This window comes from Bombus flavifrons, chromosome 15 (genome assembly GCF_040668555.2).
Source record: "Bombus flavifrons isolate JBK064 chromosome 15, iyBomFlav1_principal, whole genome shotgun sequence".
Taxonomy (NCBI): Eukaryota; Metazoa; Arthropoda; class Insecta; order Hymenoptera; family Apidae; genus Bombus; species Bombus flavifrons.
In genome coordinates this window covers 11,380,704-11,399,262 of record NC_138456.1, presented here as the reverse complement: position 1 = coordinate 11,399,262, position 18,559 = coordinate 11,380,704, and the positions used below count along the sequence as shown (strand labels likewise).

The 18,559-nt window shown below is 36.1% G+C and overlaps 1 protein-coding gene across 2 annotated transcripts in view; it reads left to right on the top strand.

Moving 5' to 3' along the window:
• The first annotated feature begins 650 nt into the window (after positions 1-650).
• LOC138187412 (ribosomal protein S6 kinase alpha-5) overlaps positions 651-18,559 on the top strand; it is a 51,432-nt gene continuing 33,523 nt past the window's right edge. The window contains exon 1 of one of the 2 annotated variants that reach the window (XM_069128165.1): positions 651-1,144. In XM_069128165.1, coding sequence (XP_068984266.1) covers positions 1,048-1,144 — 97 coding nt within the window. In that variant the 5' untranslated portion in view covers positions 651-1,047. Of the gene's footprint in view, positions 1,145-12,925; positions 13,345-18,559 lie in introns of those variants that run through there. The other variant, XM_069128164.1, reaches the window with a different exon arrangement.

Sequence of the window (18,559 nt, the reverse complement as noted above, 5' to 3'; positions counted from 1 at the left end):
CATCAAAATTGTCTTGCCGTTTAATTTAGAATTAAATATGTTTTCTCATCCTCTTGAACATTAAAAAAATGTTGATAACATTAGTTACGCAGTTTAATACTAATTAAGTTAAACTAACATAAAAATCAAACTAGTATTCTTACAAAACATCGTGGATTTATTACTTATTTTCAAAAGACTTATATCTTTGAATTTACATATCAAGTTATTCCCTTTCTCAATTACAGTGGTTACAAAAAGTATTTGCACAGCATTTATTTATTATTGTAGCATTTACGTATTAATTAATCAGGCCTATGGATATTAAATTTCGTATGATTAATAGTATGCAAGTACTTTCATATGACTACAAAAAGTGATACTCTGCAAATGAAATGTGAGACTTATTAAAAAAACACTTCATATGATCCTCTAAACTTAACAATTGTGTATTTTGTATTCTATTGCTTACTATCAAGTGATAAAAAATGAGATAAGAAATTTTAAATCATTCAAAACATAGTTTACCCTAGTATTTCTTTTCAACTATCAAGCGACACAAAAGTTAAAAAATCAATAATGAACTTATCATATTTTTCTATTCTCTCGTGGTTTTCATTTAATATCGCACACGGTCGGTAATCTGTCGACAGTACTGACGCACCAACCGAAACCAGTTCAGTGTTGTACATTGCGCGTTGTGGATGCGCAGTATATTGAAACGTGCGTGTCTTCGTTGTCCGTCAACACGGACGCGAGAAAGTTGTGGCAATCATGTAAAAACACGGTGTCAATGCGTCATTTCTCGGACCGATTCATTTATTCTTCGTGACAATCAGGACGATCGCAATTGTAACGCAATACAGAAAAACGATTCTATCTTGACGATCGTAAGTACATTAGAGAAAGAGAGAAAGATCTTGTGTCACGCGTAGACATAGACCACGTACGTTTTTGCGACGAACCAGAAGATCATCGACCCGCATCGTTTCGCGAAATGTGTTCTCGCTAAAGAAGATCGAGAGTTGTATCGTGAGTGACATCGAAATTTTATCGAGCAACAGGGACATGGAGAACGCCATGCAGCCGCCACCGCCACCCCCACCTTCGGAAATTCTTGAGAATACCAGCACAGAGCACACGGTCACCCACGTCTTGACATTTGGTACGTAACATTTTTGTTTTCTCTTATGTCTCAACACGGTGCCGTATAATCATAATCTCACCTGTCTTTCAGTTTTGATAACGTGCAATTGATTACTAATTGTTGATAACGTTTTTACGACGTACTCGTCTGCGTCGATTAACTTCCTCTGATGTCACTTGACGTAAATATATTTAAAGAAACGTTGTGCTTTTTACTACCATAGGAATGATAGTCTTTCATATTTTTGGGGATTGTATGGTAGTTTTAAAAGTGGTTTATTCGAAATTTTTATCTGTTTTAAATGTCAGTTAGATAATCTGTAGAAAATATTGAATGAAATTTGTAGTTGAAAGTATCAGGTTTGAAGTTACTTGTCATGTTATAGTTTATTGTTCGATACAGAGTATATTCTCTGATTTACAAAATATGAAGCGTTTGTTGATGTCTCATAAATATTAATTATTTAATATTTGGTTCCTGTATATTGAGACTGATAAAGTTAATAACAAGAAGGTAAAAAGATACATATATATGACAGATTTGAATTTTCTTTGAAAATTATGATACGAGGGATTTATTTTGTCTGTATTAAGCCTCAGTTAGTCAGTGTACAGAAAAAATTGAATTGAATTTATAATCAAAAGTGTGAAGTTTAAAACTACTTGTCGTATAACAGTATGTTGTTCGATACAAAAAGATTGTCTGATTTGAAGAATATGAAAGATATAAAGTTAATTACAAAAAGATCAAAGTATGCATTCAGATGAACTATAATTTCTTTCTACAAAACAAAGTAACATTAGACAATTTGATCTAAAGTGTTTTATGGTTAGTTTAGAGTTACCATTATACATGTAGCTTATCCTTGCCTTTCCCGTCTCATTTTTTTTTTCTTTAAATAATGTGTAAACTGTAGCATATAGGCTTAATATTATTTGAAGGTTCTAAGAATACTACATTGGTCCTGAAATTTGTGATATTAACACACTGGCCATCATTCTCTCTTCTTTCTGAGAATAAAGGAAGCATTTGGATGCAAGATTCCCAAAGAACAGAAATGACACATATACATATGTGAACTTCTAAATTTAGTGGCTTGCCAGCCAGAAGGTGGTAGCCTTTTAAGCGAGCAATATTGGATGTTCTTTGTTGGTTGATGAAACAGAACAATGTAGTCGTGGTAGTGAAATGTTTATCGGCCTTTGTTGACATATATGGTAGATTTTAAAATAAACCTGTTGACCTTTCTTAATTAGTTTTCTGCAATGCATATTACACTTTATTATATAACTAATTAAATTGGACAATCCGTATTAGTTGTAGGCTGCTTTGTATTTGTATCGATTAACAGTAACTCCTAAATAAAAAGTACTTTCTGACCATTTTTTATATAAAATAAGCACATTACCTATTCTGAACTTTTCAAAAGAAATTTTTTGAAAACGATTAAGAAACAGGTATGATTCTTTATATTTTATTTTTTTTATTTTAAATTTTTCATGAAAGAATATACATATAAATTTACACAAATTAGTGAAACATTTCTCCGTCGTTACGAAATAATATCTTAATCTTTTAGTACGATTTTTTCCAAGAGAATTAGACAGATTTAAATGAAGCCAGGAAGAAATTACATAGCCAAATAATTCATGCAAAGTAGATTTGAAGAAAACACCACGCAATGATGTTGCATCATAGTCATATTCACAGTAGTTCAAGGTCATCATATCTACACGCTCAATACAATAGAAGATATTTCGTAAGAGCAATTTTAATCAAAAACTAAAATCTTATCTACTTTACGAGAATTTGTTAATTAAGTTATCCATGCAAAATATATTTAATTAAGTTTCATTTAGTTTTATCCGCATTTCGTAATAAAGTAACAATATAAAAGTACCAGTCATACGGATGTATTTAATAATAAGTTAATACATAAAAGGAAGTTATGCTTGTGTCTAGATTTCAATAGATGTATACACAACATAATTTTATCGATCGGATAGACGTTTTGTTTATCGACGATCGATATTTATCTTTGGATGCAGGTCGGGCATTTAAACTGCACGGCAATTTGTGTCAATTATATTCTTACATATTACGAGCTATACGTTTATCTGTTTATTAATATAATCATAAATATTACACAGTTAGACTTGAGCGATATGTTTCCTAACGATATAATATAGTATATACATATCATGAATCATAAATGTCGTGTTCCTTGAAGGCGCATGCCTCTACCATGATGTTTCCAACTCTTTTTAGTATATTCCTCAACCATGCTCCTTCCTTATCTTCGTTATACGAAAACCAACATTATCTAGCCGCTTAAACAACCGCGTGGCAGGGATAGACGCGTCGTGGTGGGGATACGATATTTACGATTCATGGCGTATAATTTTCTCCTCGATACGCGAAATTTCGACGAAGTCGCATTTTCACATGTAAAATTCTGGTACGATCGCGACGCAAATGGAACGTTGATCGATAAAAATATTACTGCAATAAACAGCCTGTCAACGATTTGAGCAATAAATTACTAAGAGAAACTGGTAATAAAGTCAATAGGCGATCCTCCTTCTCTAACCTTACTTTTCTAAGAAACTTTATAACAAAATAGAATATTTAACCCTTCTTTTTTTCTAGCATTCGTATAAAATAAGTATTTGTTGAATTAAAATTCACTTAGATTTAATCTCTTGTTTTCTACGCTCTGAAAACAAGAACATATTCTCACATTATCCATACGAGTGACTTCAATTTACGTGGCATATGTGCGAGAGTTAAAAATCTGAATCTCTAGTTTATTTTTCATTATTTCTCTGCGTACGAGACGAATCAGATAATTCGATTTCGTTGAAATGGAGAAATAAGATTAACTGGTATTACGCAACTGCGCAGGGAACCGGGTTCGGTTGGTCCGTTACTGGGCGGATCTCGGTGTTTTCCAAATCAGCTGTTAGTCGCCGGTGAAGGGTGACTCGCTAGTCTCGTAGTGGGGGGCCCGTCAGTCGGCTTTCAGACTTGAGCCGGTGCGTATCGTGTTTTGTTTACCACGGATCCCGACGGATAGACTATCTACGTGTGTAGATACGACTATCTACGTGTACGTAGTCTACGTAACCTCGTGTACGTCAAATATCGTTTTTCCATCGTACTTGTAACATATCGGTCAAGTGAAAGTGAAACGAGATATATCGACTGGAAGCTTTTTGAAAAGCAAAATCATATTCGTATTACACGCTTACGACCTCTACGCTGTATAGTAGTTACACTATCAGTTGTTGGTTCGCGCGATCGACTGCGTGGTGTAAAACGTCAAGAGGTCTGCGTATTACATGATTGCGGGGCCGCGTATCGAACGTGACACGCGAAAAAGACACGCTGCGCCAAGTACAACGTTCCTTTTTACGTCGTACGATACATTGGCCAGACAGGCAGCAGTCGCCTCGTGAAACCATATGCTCTTGTGGTGCTAGGTACCCGGGTACTGCACCTAGTGGAAACTTCCATGTATCGATGAAGGGGAATACTGTGACGTGCCTTGGAAGCGCAGTAAATATTTAAAAATAAATACCAACGCGAAGCCCAGTGTGCCCTGTATACACGGGCGAGGCTCGACAGTGTCACGGTGTGTGAGTGTGTGTAGTGTGTCTATCGAAAACATTGGAGCAGCGGAACACGTGGCAGCAGTGGTCACGGCTAATCAATTTATCCACTTTTCTACACGCTGTCTCTTCCTGAGTCAACGTTACGTTCGAGCAGATCGCGCAGATATTCGCGAAGGTGGCCAAGGCCGAGGCCTGCTCTCCGTACAAGGTACGCGACTTAAAGTGTGTCAGTAGGATAACGACGGCCGATCCGTTTCGTTCGGCCTGACACTTTTGCCTGACTCGACTCTTAGGAATTGGAACACGACTGCATAACTAGAGAAAGGGATTGCGCCATGGTCGGTCGGAACTTTTTCGAATACACGGTAGTTAACCGCGTTAACTGGCCGGAGTTTTTTTTTTTTATCTTTTCATGTTGTAATCTATGGTTCACCGATGACCCGTATCAAAATATTTCGTATAATGTATTGCATGGATCGTTGGTGACCCGTGAGGTACTTGATCATAACGTCAATCGGTGTATTAATTATTATTTATATCGTAATACTTTGTACACTATATAACGCGCGAATATAATTCGAATACTAAATGGTAAAGTTCTTCCTCGTATCGTCTGTCAGTATATTAATCATGGTGTATTGCTATATTTTATACGTTAGGGCTTTTTCTTTAAAATAATAATCTTTTCGATTTTGTAATCGATTTTGTAATATTATGGAATACAGATTATTTGATAAACGTCACGAATATGCTGCGTGGGTTATGTGGCCCACGCTGAAACTTTCGTTCAAGCCATTTGATATTTCGTCTATAAAAAGAAACAGTATCGCGAAATATTTCCTGGATTCTCTTGCACGATAATTTACCACTTAATAGTATTAGTAAGTCGACAAATTATAGGTTACAGACTATGAACTTTCCCTCTATAAGATGTTGTAATTTTTCATCGAATAGAATAATCGAATAATTTATAGTATGCAAAGTTTATTTGGAAAAGATTTGTATTTTTTATTATCAAATTCATTACTGCTGTTAATAATTTGTAACTTATGATTTATATTGCAATATTTTATATAACGGGTCCTTTTCTTTATAATAATAATTTTTTTTATAATAATAATAAAAAACATAATTTATTTATGTCACGTTTAGATGACAACTTAGAAGATTAATGTAGCACTGAATCTATCGACTGCCCATCGCTATCTCCACAAATTCTTAGAACTGATTTCTTGCAGTAAACCTTTCGTGTTACGTATCTATTTAAAATAAACAAATGTTTAAGTATCCGTATATCACTCATGTTTAGTGGCTGTTCAGAAGTCGACAACTGGCTATTGGACGAGAGTCCTTTGGTTGATTATCTAGCAAGATATATCTCTAGGAAACCCCGAATATCTCTTTGGCTTTTTAAGATATAGATACTATACTCATTTGTTTATTTCGCATTAAGATAGTATTTTCATCGTAACTTACGACGGCATTTATATTAAAATACTGCTACAAACCAAGTATGCTTAAATAAGGTTAGGATTTCTAAATGGACCTCCAAGGTGCTATGAAATATAGTATTAACGCTCAGAAATACAAAGAGGAAGTTTCATTATAGCACGTGGTAACAATCTTTTTGTTCTCGGACTCGTTCGTATCGTTGTTTTTCAATTCGTTTACTGTTACAATGAATTTTCCTAAGATATTATCCGATCTCCTTAAAGAACCAAAATTGTTACTAAATCTGAATTTTTTTAGAATCACAGTTACTTTTCCCTACCACTGTATGTCTTTATCCCTTAATGAACGAATTTCAATACAACATTGCATTTCTCTCGATAACTACTTGGATAATATCTCGATTCGTAGCCATGTAGCGAAATTACTTTAGTATACGATTTTCGCGCCTCGTTGCGAAGAAACGCTACTTTCGGTCGGATTTGACATGCCTTCCCCCTCCCTTTCCTCATTGGCGAATCGTGTTGCGTCATCGGGAGAGCGAGGGGAGGTTATGGCGATGACGATGACGGTAGGAAGAGAAAAAAATGAAAGAAGAGAAGAAGTTGTACCGAGTGGCGAAAATTGAGTCGACGTACACCGGTTTTCAGCGGATACGACGGTACATCCGAGCGCGTAAGCAGGTTAGTTACCGATTGTTTGGCCGTGGTATCCGACTACGCGAATAATACGGTTACGGTTAACCCAATACTCGCGTGATACACTGTTCAATCGAGCAATGGCAGTTATATTAATACGTTGTTACAGGGTGTCTGGTTCGAACAGGGAACACGTGATACGTGTATCGGGGTCACTGGTTCGGGTTAGGTTTAAACTTTGCGTGTAATTAGCGCACGCTGTGTATAGTACTTTATAATGTTCACCGATAGGAAGCTTGTTTTTGACGCTCGCTCTGACCAGTAGTTTTCAACGTTTGCTAAGAAATATCGCTATGTACAAACGGTTCGCGTATGTATTTGAACATTTCTAGAAATGCTTTACGAGTACAATTATGTAAGTCATACGAAATATCTTGAAATTTCATTAGCGTTGGTAACGAGACGCGATTACTTGCCGTCGTTCTATCGGTAAGATTTCCAACGAATCTGAGAATTTATACAGGTTGGTTGGTAAGTGGTGGTACAAGCGGAAACGGGGTGATTCTACGCGAAAAAAGAAGTCGAAAATATAGAATACAAATTTTTTTTTTTTTTTTTTTTTTAATTTTTCCATCGAGACAACGATCTACAGCGAGATCCGTTATAACGAGATGTGATACAATGCACGCGTACCGAGCGAAAATTCAAAGTCGATTTTCTCGAAAACAAAGCTTCGAACGAAAAATTTTTATTCTATATTTTCGACTTCTTTTTTCGCGTAGAATCACCCCTTTTCCGCTTGTACCACCAGTTACCAACCACCCTGTATAGACGTAACAAGACATTTATTGTAAATATAAATCTGGGTAAAAGAAAGTTTCGCATAAAGTAACGTGTTCGTAAAAATTTTTCGTTGGAAGTGTAGGTGTTTCGTAAATAAATATTGCCGAATTACTGCATGTGAATGTATCTTTTTTATATCTTTCGTTAATGTTTTATTGGCAATTCTGTTTGTTCAAGTGTATTTATTTGATGTTTAGTAAGAGACCACCAGTTGATCAATGATATCTTTATTGCGTCAATTTTTTTATTAGATGATTATATAAAATTGTATGGCATAACCTATATATATATATATACACATACAGATTCACCCCCCTCCCCCCCACACACAAAAATGCTTGGCCCAGTCGCGTCAGTAGATATAAACACAATTGGCCACGTGTAACTTCAGCTATTAGTTAGTAGTGAATTACGATGCTCACGGATGGCTTTCTATCATTATGTAGAAAATATTTAACACGTTCACGCCGGCGTTGCTATGTGTGTTTCTCGCCGTAACTTTAATAATAACTTTATAATATTGAATCGTTATGCTTTTACTATCGAATTTTTGTTTTATAAGTTACGTTTATAATATCGAGATGAAACAGAATAAATCCTACTTTTTTTTTTTTAAATTAATATACGTTAAATTTCCATTACTTAAATTTGCAACTGTATGGCAGTTTTTCCTAGTTACCAAACGAATTACGTTTTTGGTGGTACGCACCGTCTGGTGGAACGTTGAAGCGTGAGTCACCGGTGGTACGCGCCGGCGTGAACGTGTCAATCTGACCTGATAAACCTAATACCTGTTTTGCAATATCTTAGCATTGGGAATGGACTTTGTCTTCTTTAGCCGTTTTGCCCAGGTATTTTTACTTATTTTTCTCGATTCGAACCTGTTGCACAGAGTGTGATATCACGCGTAGCAAGCCTTGTTTTTAGTAAACAGTCTATTGTTTTTAGCAAACAGTATGTACTAAATTTACTGAAACTTTGCCTTAAAATGTTTGAGATTCATTGTTTGAGAATGTTTCATTCGAGAGAGAAAACTCGGAAAGATTAAATCACGTTTAACTAGCGTGTCAAGGTAGAGCAAAAGATAGGGTGCACGTGAATTTCGAGGAATATGTATTTCGCGGTGTGATGTAACCGGCGTCGATGATAAGTGAGATACGACATTTCTTTCTATTTATTATTTTATGATAGTTTCACGTTTGAGAATCACTGTTACAACCCTGAGCTTATTACGCTATCTCGAAAAGTATCGTTAAAAATCGTAGAATACGTAACATCGACGATTCGATTGTGAATTTTTATTAATTTATGAGAAATCTAGAGATATACACATACGATGCAAATATATAAAATAGATTTCATTCTTTTAATTTATTCTATAAAATATATTTTGTTATGTAAAATTTTGGTAATGCAATAACGATATTGAAAGATACAGTATATACGATGAAATAGAATGCTCGCAACTTGAACATTCTTACAAGAAGAAACTGAATAGTAGTGAAATTAGAGTTTTCACAATTAGTGATTGGAAAAATTTAATTCCAACTCTTATATCGTGCTAAACTTTCTTGAATCCATTAGTGTAATAAGTAGTTCACTACACGTATGAAATACGGTTTAATAAGACAATGAAACAGCTACGAACGAAATTATGATTAACAGACAGAGTTATTAGGTTCTCGATGGTAGATTGAATCGTGATTTTACACGGTTAAGCAATGTATCCAGCGAGAAATTTCATTTTAATTGTAGCAATGTAATAGCTGTTAATAAAACGGTAATTTAAGTAAATTACCGCGGAATCATTATCAGGAAAAGTGAACGATGTTTCGAAGTAGAGTCTGTCATTCTGCTTGTCTCGTTAAATCCGGCTTTTGATAGATGAACACTAGAGTTTTCGTATTGCAGGAAACTGCAGAAATCTTACACACTGTGATAGCACTAATGACCATTAGCATTAATCATCGGAATAAAAAATTAAAATGTTATTTGTTAATATCGGTAGTTCTATATTAAGGAGATTCCATAGCAATAATTTTACATATTTACTTTATAATATTGGTACAATTACGTCAGACGTGAATTTCTTATTTTACCGTTAGCAGTAGTTTTATTTGCGTGTTAAAAGCTTTCATGGCAACAATTCTATATTTTTCCATATTTCGTTCTACGTATTTTTCTTTTAATATTCTAGCACCAAATATCGTCGGTGTTATCGTCGATACGATAAATATTTGAAAAACGCGCCAGTAGACGTATGTCGCGAATACGTTTTTCATCGTAGCATTCGTGTTTCTTCTATTCAGCTAAATAACTGTTTCTTCGTATGTTAGGTATTGTCTCAGGTAGTTCAAATCGGGTACTCGGTACAATGGCTAGGACGGGAATTACCCAGATTTGTATTATCGCGTTTATTACCTTGGGGGTACTTGTTAAAGGAAAGGTACAACGTTGGTGCTGTGTTTGTAGAAAGTATTACCGAAACAACTGCCGAAAATAAGCCATTAAAAATTCTAGTTAAAAGTACTTAACATGTACATGTATTTTCTTACACGGCAATACATGGGATTTTTATTGCAATCCTTTTATTGTCGATCCTTGGAATATTAAGTTTTGAAAATTTTAAAATCTGCACACTCAGGTAGTTTTCCTATAGTAAATTAGAAATTAAGATAAGTTTAGGCTACGTTAAACAATTCTATGACTCAGTACTTTGACGAACAAGAATTACTGTTTTTCGATAATTAAATATTTCTTAACATGGGTTCTCCTTAGACTTGATTTTAATTTCGCTTTCAAACTTTCAGTTTTTGTACGTCGTACAGATCGTAAATATCTACGTATTTTAATCAGCGTTCTACAATTTGCCGTTTTAACCAATGTTAAAGTATAAATAAATTTTATGCTACCAAACTATCTTCCACGGTTAAATTAGTATTTCAAGATTACTTTCTCTTACACTTGCTTTCAACATCTTGCTACAATTTCACTTCGAAGAAAATCTACTAGTCATTGATCAAGCCATCTTACTATTCTTTTTTATATAACAAACCGTTTTTCTCTCTTGCGATCTTAAACGTTCGTTTCAATGTCAATCTCGCTTTCGAACTTTCAATTCGTAACACGGGACGTGTCGATCGATCGGTCGTGTCTCATCGATTAAACGTACGATTACGATAACGATGACCGTATTACATCCGTGCATCCGGATGTCGAGCGTTCGATTTCTCAGTGGGGTATCCGGTCGTTTCTGGCTGATACCGAAGGATCTCCGAGAAAACGCTATCGGCCAATTCTTACCTTACGTTGAACGGATGACACGTGAAAAACACGATAGGTTGTACGAGTTTCGATGTCGAGCAAACGGAAGCTTCCTTCTCCAAACGTATGAAACGTTCGATTTTTTGGCAATGTTGCGTTAATCATAGGAGTACGATTAAAATGAGAATCGTTTAGATAAAGGGGAACGCGTTATTAGTAAGTTGTGAATATTCGTGCAAATTCTTATTCTTAGAGATAGAGATAAAGAAATTGGAAGTCGAATAAAAGGGGATAGCGATATGTACTTTGTTTCCGATGTTTTACATATTTTTCCATCTTTTCACATTTTTGCATATTGACGGTTTTCGTAACTGTATAAATATCTAATTATTAGCTGGTATTTTGGAGAAATTTAAATACCGCAAAAGTGTATGAAATATTCGAAATAAAGTATACGTTGTGATATCTGGCTAGTTGTTAGTATTAAATAGAGAAGAAAAATTGAGTGTACTGCTATATAGAAATCGATACGAGGGAAAATTAGATATGTATATTATTAGCATCGAAAAGGGAGAGGATATTAAATGTAAAAATAAAAATTTATCCAGTAATTAAAAATCCAACGAATGATAATTTAGCATACGTATGAAAATATGAAGAAATTATAGTTTGATATATTTGAGATAATGCTTGTTTCCTTTATAGATAGACTCGTCTTCTCGTTCGTGGATAATTAGAATAGAATTAGCGATAATTTTTACAGGATTTAGCTTAACGCGTTAAGGAAGTACATTTTTATTTTTGCCAGTTACGCGTCGTTTTCGCGATCGAGCAACGATATATCATAACGTGCCTCGCGCTTCGACCTTTGGGGCAAACTATTCAGCGCGAATTTCGGTATATTTGATAAGCGCGAAATCGTAGCGACACTCGGTATGACGCATTGAAAATAATTTTATCTTAGATAAAGCGCATTATTCGCCGACCTGGTGCAATCTAGTCGCGTGTCTATCTCGATCATCATTCGTGCGTTATATATAGAATTGATCCGAAGATGGATTGTTCCGTTGGAATTCGATTATTCTTGCAAGAGCTTCTTCCACGAGGAAAAATACTTGGAAATAAAAAGAAAAGTAGTTATTCTTTCGTCAAAGATTATTCGTCGTACGTAGCATAGTATATATATATAAATTTTTTACAAATAAAATTTGTTATTGCAAACTCGTATACTTTCTCGTCTAACGTTGTTTTCATAAAAATGCACTCTGATCGTTTTTCCTCGGTGAAAATGTTGAATAAAAATTAAAGAAAAAGGTCGCTGCAAGTAAAATTTCTAAACAAAGGAAACAGTTATCTACTTACCTGAAGACTTTGGTCGTAATTATTTTATTTCTGTATGAAGGGCCATTAGCGCAAAATTCTGCTTTATTGCAGACGACCCGGATTTCGATCTTAAAATTCGAATGTTTACTTTGACTAATCTTAACGAGCGTTTGTCTTAAAGATGAAACAATATAGTAATTTGCTTCTATACCTGGGATCCTGAACCCTCGTAAAACTGTCCATCTTCGGTGTTCTGTGTTAGCAATTTATTATGGGTAAATAATCCGCAAATAGTGTTGTGTTAATTGTACCTCATTTACCTCGCAGGTATACCTACGAGCAGTAGAATCATAGGCAACGATTGAACCTCTTGGGGAGCATAGGATTCAGTCTTCGTCAGACAGCAGACCGAGAAGGTTGTTCGAGCAGTCTCGTCGCATCTAGTAATAGTTGGAACTTTGCTTCCAAGCTTAGTTAGAAGTGCGCGAAAAGAGAAGGCATTCGAGTTTGTACGTTCATTCGAGGAAAGAAGAAGGATAAGGATTCGAACTTTCGTTCAATCTGAACCGAAGAAGCCAACTATCGACAGCGTGACAGCAGCGCGTAGTATTACGCCGAAGAGTATTCATACGCTACGATTCAGTGACAAGAAAATCGTCTTCGCGAGTAGAATCTGGACAAGAAGAGATTCATCGAAGCGGATCATGCAACGATTTGTTTGCTGACCCGTTCCTGGTTGTGTGTTCCTGTTGTGTTTGCTTCGTGCAGTGACCACGCGAGCACCAGTACGAGAGTAAAATTGTGCAAAGTTGTGTGAAAAAGTGTGAAAAATTGTGAAAAGTTATATCGAAGACTTGTGATCCATCGATGAACGTCATGAAGAACCCGGAGCACGAAAGTGGCTATTTCGAGGACGGAAGCGACATAGAGATGACCATCGAGGAGGAGACGATTGACGTCGGGGAGGAGGTTGTCATCGAGGAATACGCGGAGATCTGTTACGAGTTGACCAAGGCCATTCACGACCTGGACGTCAGTAACTTGGACGAGCCGGTTCCTGACCATCATGAGGACAAATTGAACATAGGTAAGACGTGATTTTTTCCAAACAAAAGTATATCCGCTATATTTATCGATGGTGTTATCTATTTAATCTGATGTACGATTGATCGTGTATAAAGAGAATAGAGTAAGGAATGACAGTCAACGTATCGATAAGAGAGTATCGGTCGTTATTATATTCTAGAAAAGATTCTTAACGTTGAAATCGAATATTTTTTGAGCGCATCTTTTAACGTAGTTTGTCGAAGATAAATGGAATAACACCATCGAAAAATAGGAAAATTTTTTACGCTAGAATTATCAATGTATCATGCGTTTCTGTGAACGTAGTATTATAAAAATAAATGGATACACCGATAGAGATACCGACGAAAGAGGTTCGATTTAATTCAACTTACGAGTTCGTGATTATTATCTGAGATAAAAATTTGAAAGTTCTATGCTTATAGCGTTTCGAAGCGTAAGAAGTACAGGGTAGTTGGTAACTGGTGGTATAAGCGAAAAGGGGGTGATTTTACGCGAAAAAAAAGTCGAAAATATAAAATAAAAATTTTTCGTTCGAGGCTTTGTTTTCGAGAAAATCGACTTTGAATTTTCGCTCGGTACGCGTGCATTGTATCACGTCTCGTTATAACGGATCTCGCTGTAGATCGTTGTCTCGATGGAAAAATTAAAAAAAAAAAAAAAAAAATTTTATTCTATATTTTCGACTTCTTTTTTCGCGTAGAATCACCCCCTTTCCGTTTGTACCACCAGTTACCAACCACCCTGTATATCTTCGAATTCTGTATTGTAAAGAAAAAATAAAATTTTTTCTAATACGGCTAGATGATTTTATACGGTCAGCGTGGCGTATAATCGTGTTTCGATCTCAACGAACATTTATACACAGTCGCGCAGTCGTCGATAATTTGCTTGCTGCGACATTTAGGTAATTCAGCTTCTTGTTATTCGAGAAGCGTCGACGCAAACTTTCGCTCTCTTTTCTCATCCCCATAGCGGTTCGTTGAATTAAGTAAAGCTATAAACGCGTACCCTTGTTGCCGTAAACGCATGACCACGGAAGAAATAACGCTACCCAAGAAGCAAGTCTATTCTTGCTCAGAAATGTTAGCAAAACGATCGTCGGTCTGTGCTATTCTTATCACTTACGAGTATTATTAACGACTCGCAAAGCGATCTTCGAAATTATCCGCGAACGAATCTCCTAAAGATCGAAAATCGTTCTATCGATAGGCTCGTTTGCGTCCGAAAGGCTGTCTTTCTTTACTCTGATAACGATCCTAGTAAATAAACTTGGCGTACGGTGTTCGCATTAGGTAGACCCAATTAGTCGCTAGACCGATGGTGTACAGTTAGTGGAATCGATGTACGATGAGGTCATACGATTTGCCAAGCGTTCAAGTCTCTAAGCTTTCGCTGCTTGAAATAGTAATTTCGGAAATGTAAAATAAAATGTTTGTATATCGTGATCGTAAAGCGAGATAGTAGTTAGGAAAAAGCGTAAAATAAGGTATTTTGTATTTTTCAATCGCTCTGATTATTTCGCGTTGATTAAACGAATCGGGACTCAATTATGCTAAATATCTCGGACGCAATTGCAGGAAAAAGTTGTTGTAATTACAGAGAAATGTAGAGTAATTAATTCGAAGTAAAACCTACGCTAAAATATAATATATTTTTACTTTGGAATAAAATAATATAGCGAACGTAGTACATTGTAACGCTAGTTTAAATTATTACAAATTGTGTAATAGTTGTTTGATAAATTTTTTTGATAAATTGTTTCCATTGTTGTTGGAAAAGAGACGAGTTCAGGATTGTACGGTGTCGCCTATCGATCGTTATAAAGAATAGAAAATAGAAAAAAAAAAAGAGTAGAATGTAATATATCTTAGTAAAAAGAAATCATGTTATCGAGAAATGTTAATTTACAAATGACATTTACATCTCGAGATTCAAGAAGACGTTTCTACAAGACGCTATATAAGTGGCTATATAAATCAGCGTTACCACTTAATATTTTAATTTACGGCCTCGTTAGATCGTTTTCTCGAACTGTACTTTTAGGTTGGGACGAGTTCTGAATGTCCCGTTGAACGTGTTACAGAGCTTCGTTCCAAAGGTTGTGTCGCGTTTTCGTGAGCATCGTGCTATCTCACAGAGACAGTGAGTCACGCTGTAACTCACGTCTGTGTATAACGTCACGTTTAACCCTCTTCTAGTACTTAGAAAGTAAAACGATCACGTGTGGGCACCGTTACGATTTTAAGGCACTAGTAAAAGAGGAATTATCAATGATCCTCGATGATTCATCTTCTAGTCACTTACCTTTTCCTTCTCTTAATTTTAGACGATGTTTCGTTTATCCGTTTCTTCGTAATAGGATTTTTCCTTATTTATTTCTCTGTCACAGTAGGACGACAAGTATTAATTTTTTATTAGCAAAAACGCGACAGCGCGAAGATGAAAGAAATTGCCGGATTTGATCGAGGGCCAAACGCTTCTATTATTGCAACTGTTCAAAGACAGAATCCACTATATCGCGTAACGCTCGTTCCAACTGCAATCGTACTTGAAATTAGTTGCAACAAAGCTAACTGAGTGCACTCGAAACGCTATTATCCGAAATGTTATCTGATCGCGACGACGAAATAAAAAAAACGATTCGTTGTTATTCGGGTTTTTTTAAATCAATTTTCAATCGAACATTCTACAATCGTGTCGACGCATATTCGCTCGATCAACTACATTCGTCCCTCAAATTATAGATCTTTATTTTATATAAAACAAATTATAAATTTAATTGCCATAAATACTAATCGAGTCGAACAAGTTAACGATTTAATAGCGCGACAGAGTAAAAGTATAGTTACGCAAGAACGAGTTAAACGACGATCTTTCGTGAATTTTAAACGTACGTGAACGTTATATCGAAGATGAATATCTTAAGCTCTCTTAAACCTCTCGCGATATTCGAACACCTGTTACAACTCCTCAACACCGTGTTCCAAGCATCCTGGAACGTCCGAAGGGCGTAGCAAAAATGCTTTGGTACAGTTGCACGCCGTAGACACCTCAAATTACCCCGTAAAGAATATTCCCAGCTAAAACCGGACCTCGAAAAAATACATACCCCTAAGCGAATTCAATACTCCGATTTCGAACAAGTTGACGTGACATACGTTTAACGTACAGAATTTTCGAAATATCGAATACCTCAGAGAGTAAATATATGGCCAAGGAACGATACGATACCGTAATTGACGTATACTTTTGCTTGACTGACGCGAGCAAAGATTTCAGATCGTTAGAAGTTTAACTTGTCGATTAAAATATATTTTCGGAAGAAATTTTGCGGTTATTTTATATGTATAAATATTTCTGCTAAAGTTTATTTGCAAATTATGTGCACGCTAAATCGGCTAGATTTGAAATCGGTTGAATCGTATTATGTTTAAGATCAGGTTTGGTTCGAAAATAAAGAAAATTACTAATTATACTATTGGCGTAAAAAAAGTTTCGGAAATAAATTTCTTTATGGTTGAGAGAGTTCTATCGGATGGATGTGGGTGTTAGGCTTGGGTGAAGTTTTGTTTTAAATTTAATTTTTCTTCGGGTCGAAAGTAACCTATTTCGGCGCAATAAAGAACCTAAGAATAAACTTTCTTACGGTGAGAAAAGTCAAGATGGTGCCTTTAGTACCTTAGTCGAGTGAACCGATTAGAAGGCGATGGTGCAATTTATCCTGCTTGTCACCCTCTCGTAATTGCAAGCTCGGGAGTAGAGCTCCATTCTTTGAGATATACTCGTATAGCTTGGGATACTCGTGGGACTCTGGTTCCAACACAATAACAATAATTGAGTCTTCAAATTATCGGGTCGCTCGGAACGTTCCTAGCGAAACTTGAGAAAAATTTCGAGCCAATGTATTTTTATAAAATTTTCATAGAATCGAGTAATCTTTCCAAATATTACGTTTGTTGTTGAATTTTTCCCACTCGTTGACAAAATCGTTGTCGTTGTTTCGTTATTTAGTAAAAGTTGAATAATCTTCTTCCCATGTAATCGACTGTGGTCGTAGTTTAATTATTAATTGGTAGATTACCACGCGACGAAGCCAAACGACGCATCTCTCTCTTAGTCTTCATCGAAATTTTAATCTTCTGCTTTGCACACGGTTTCTCACCAACCAGAAAAGCTAATATTCGTTGTGAAAGATTGGTCGCTAAAGGCGAAGAGCGAAACGCACAGTGAATGAACTTCTATCCCGACCGCTCGAAGAAATTCGACGGCAGACACTCTTAACCGCATGATGCGGTTTTCCGCCCTATCTCGTCCATGCGTGTACGTTCATCTTCCGTTTTTTCCTTTTCTCACTTCGCCTCTTTCGTGTTTCTTTTTCCTCTGTCATTTTGCCTTCTTTTTCTCGCGGTTTGCACGCGTACACACTGGACATCGATCCGGCTAACGCGTGACCGACGCACGTACTTACACACTTTCTCATCCGCATTCTTCCCCGAACGGTTTTGCTCCGGTGAAAGAGACGACGAGAGAGAAGGCGATGCGTGCAATTGGGTCCAGCTTGCGGGTCAGTCGCGGCTGCATCGTGTTCTCGAAGGACACCCGTGTAGCGACTGACATCCGTACGCGTCGATGACTAGACCTCGGACTTGTATGCAACTGTGACATTAAAGATACAAAAATCCGTTCAAACGTACGAAGAATAATATCCTTTATAACACTTAATGGGTGATATTTGATGGAATTTTTATGCAATTATGAGAATTTAAAGATACGGAATATAGTACTCTGTGTAATATCTGATAGATCTAGTTTAATATGATTTTCATGGTTTAAATGACGATTTAAAAGTGAAATTTAAAAATACAGAATACGTCAAACTGAAACTTGGTTATACAATATGTTAGCGTTGTTCGCGATCTTTCGAGGCTTCCGCGGCAACGTCGATGGTCGTACTATAGGATAACGTTAGGTCATCGTCGGTGATTCGTCCGATATCGTTGAATACGAAAGAAAATCGAACTTTTCACATTCCACGGTTTAATCTGGTTTGATACGTGCGCGTTTCGTACTAGTTACCTACTTGAAACTGGAATATTCGATTCTGAAAAATTTGAGAAGTAGACACATCATGGTGTAAAGTACGAAAGATCGTACTTTGGCATTTGATTATAGATTCGAAAAGCAACCACGATGACACGGGTTTTATTTGCGGT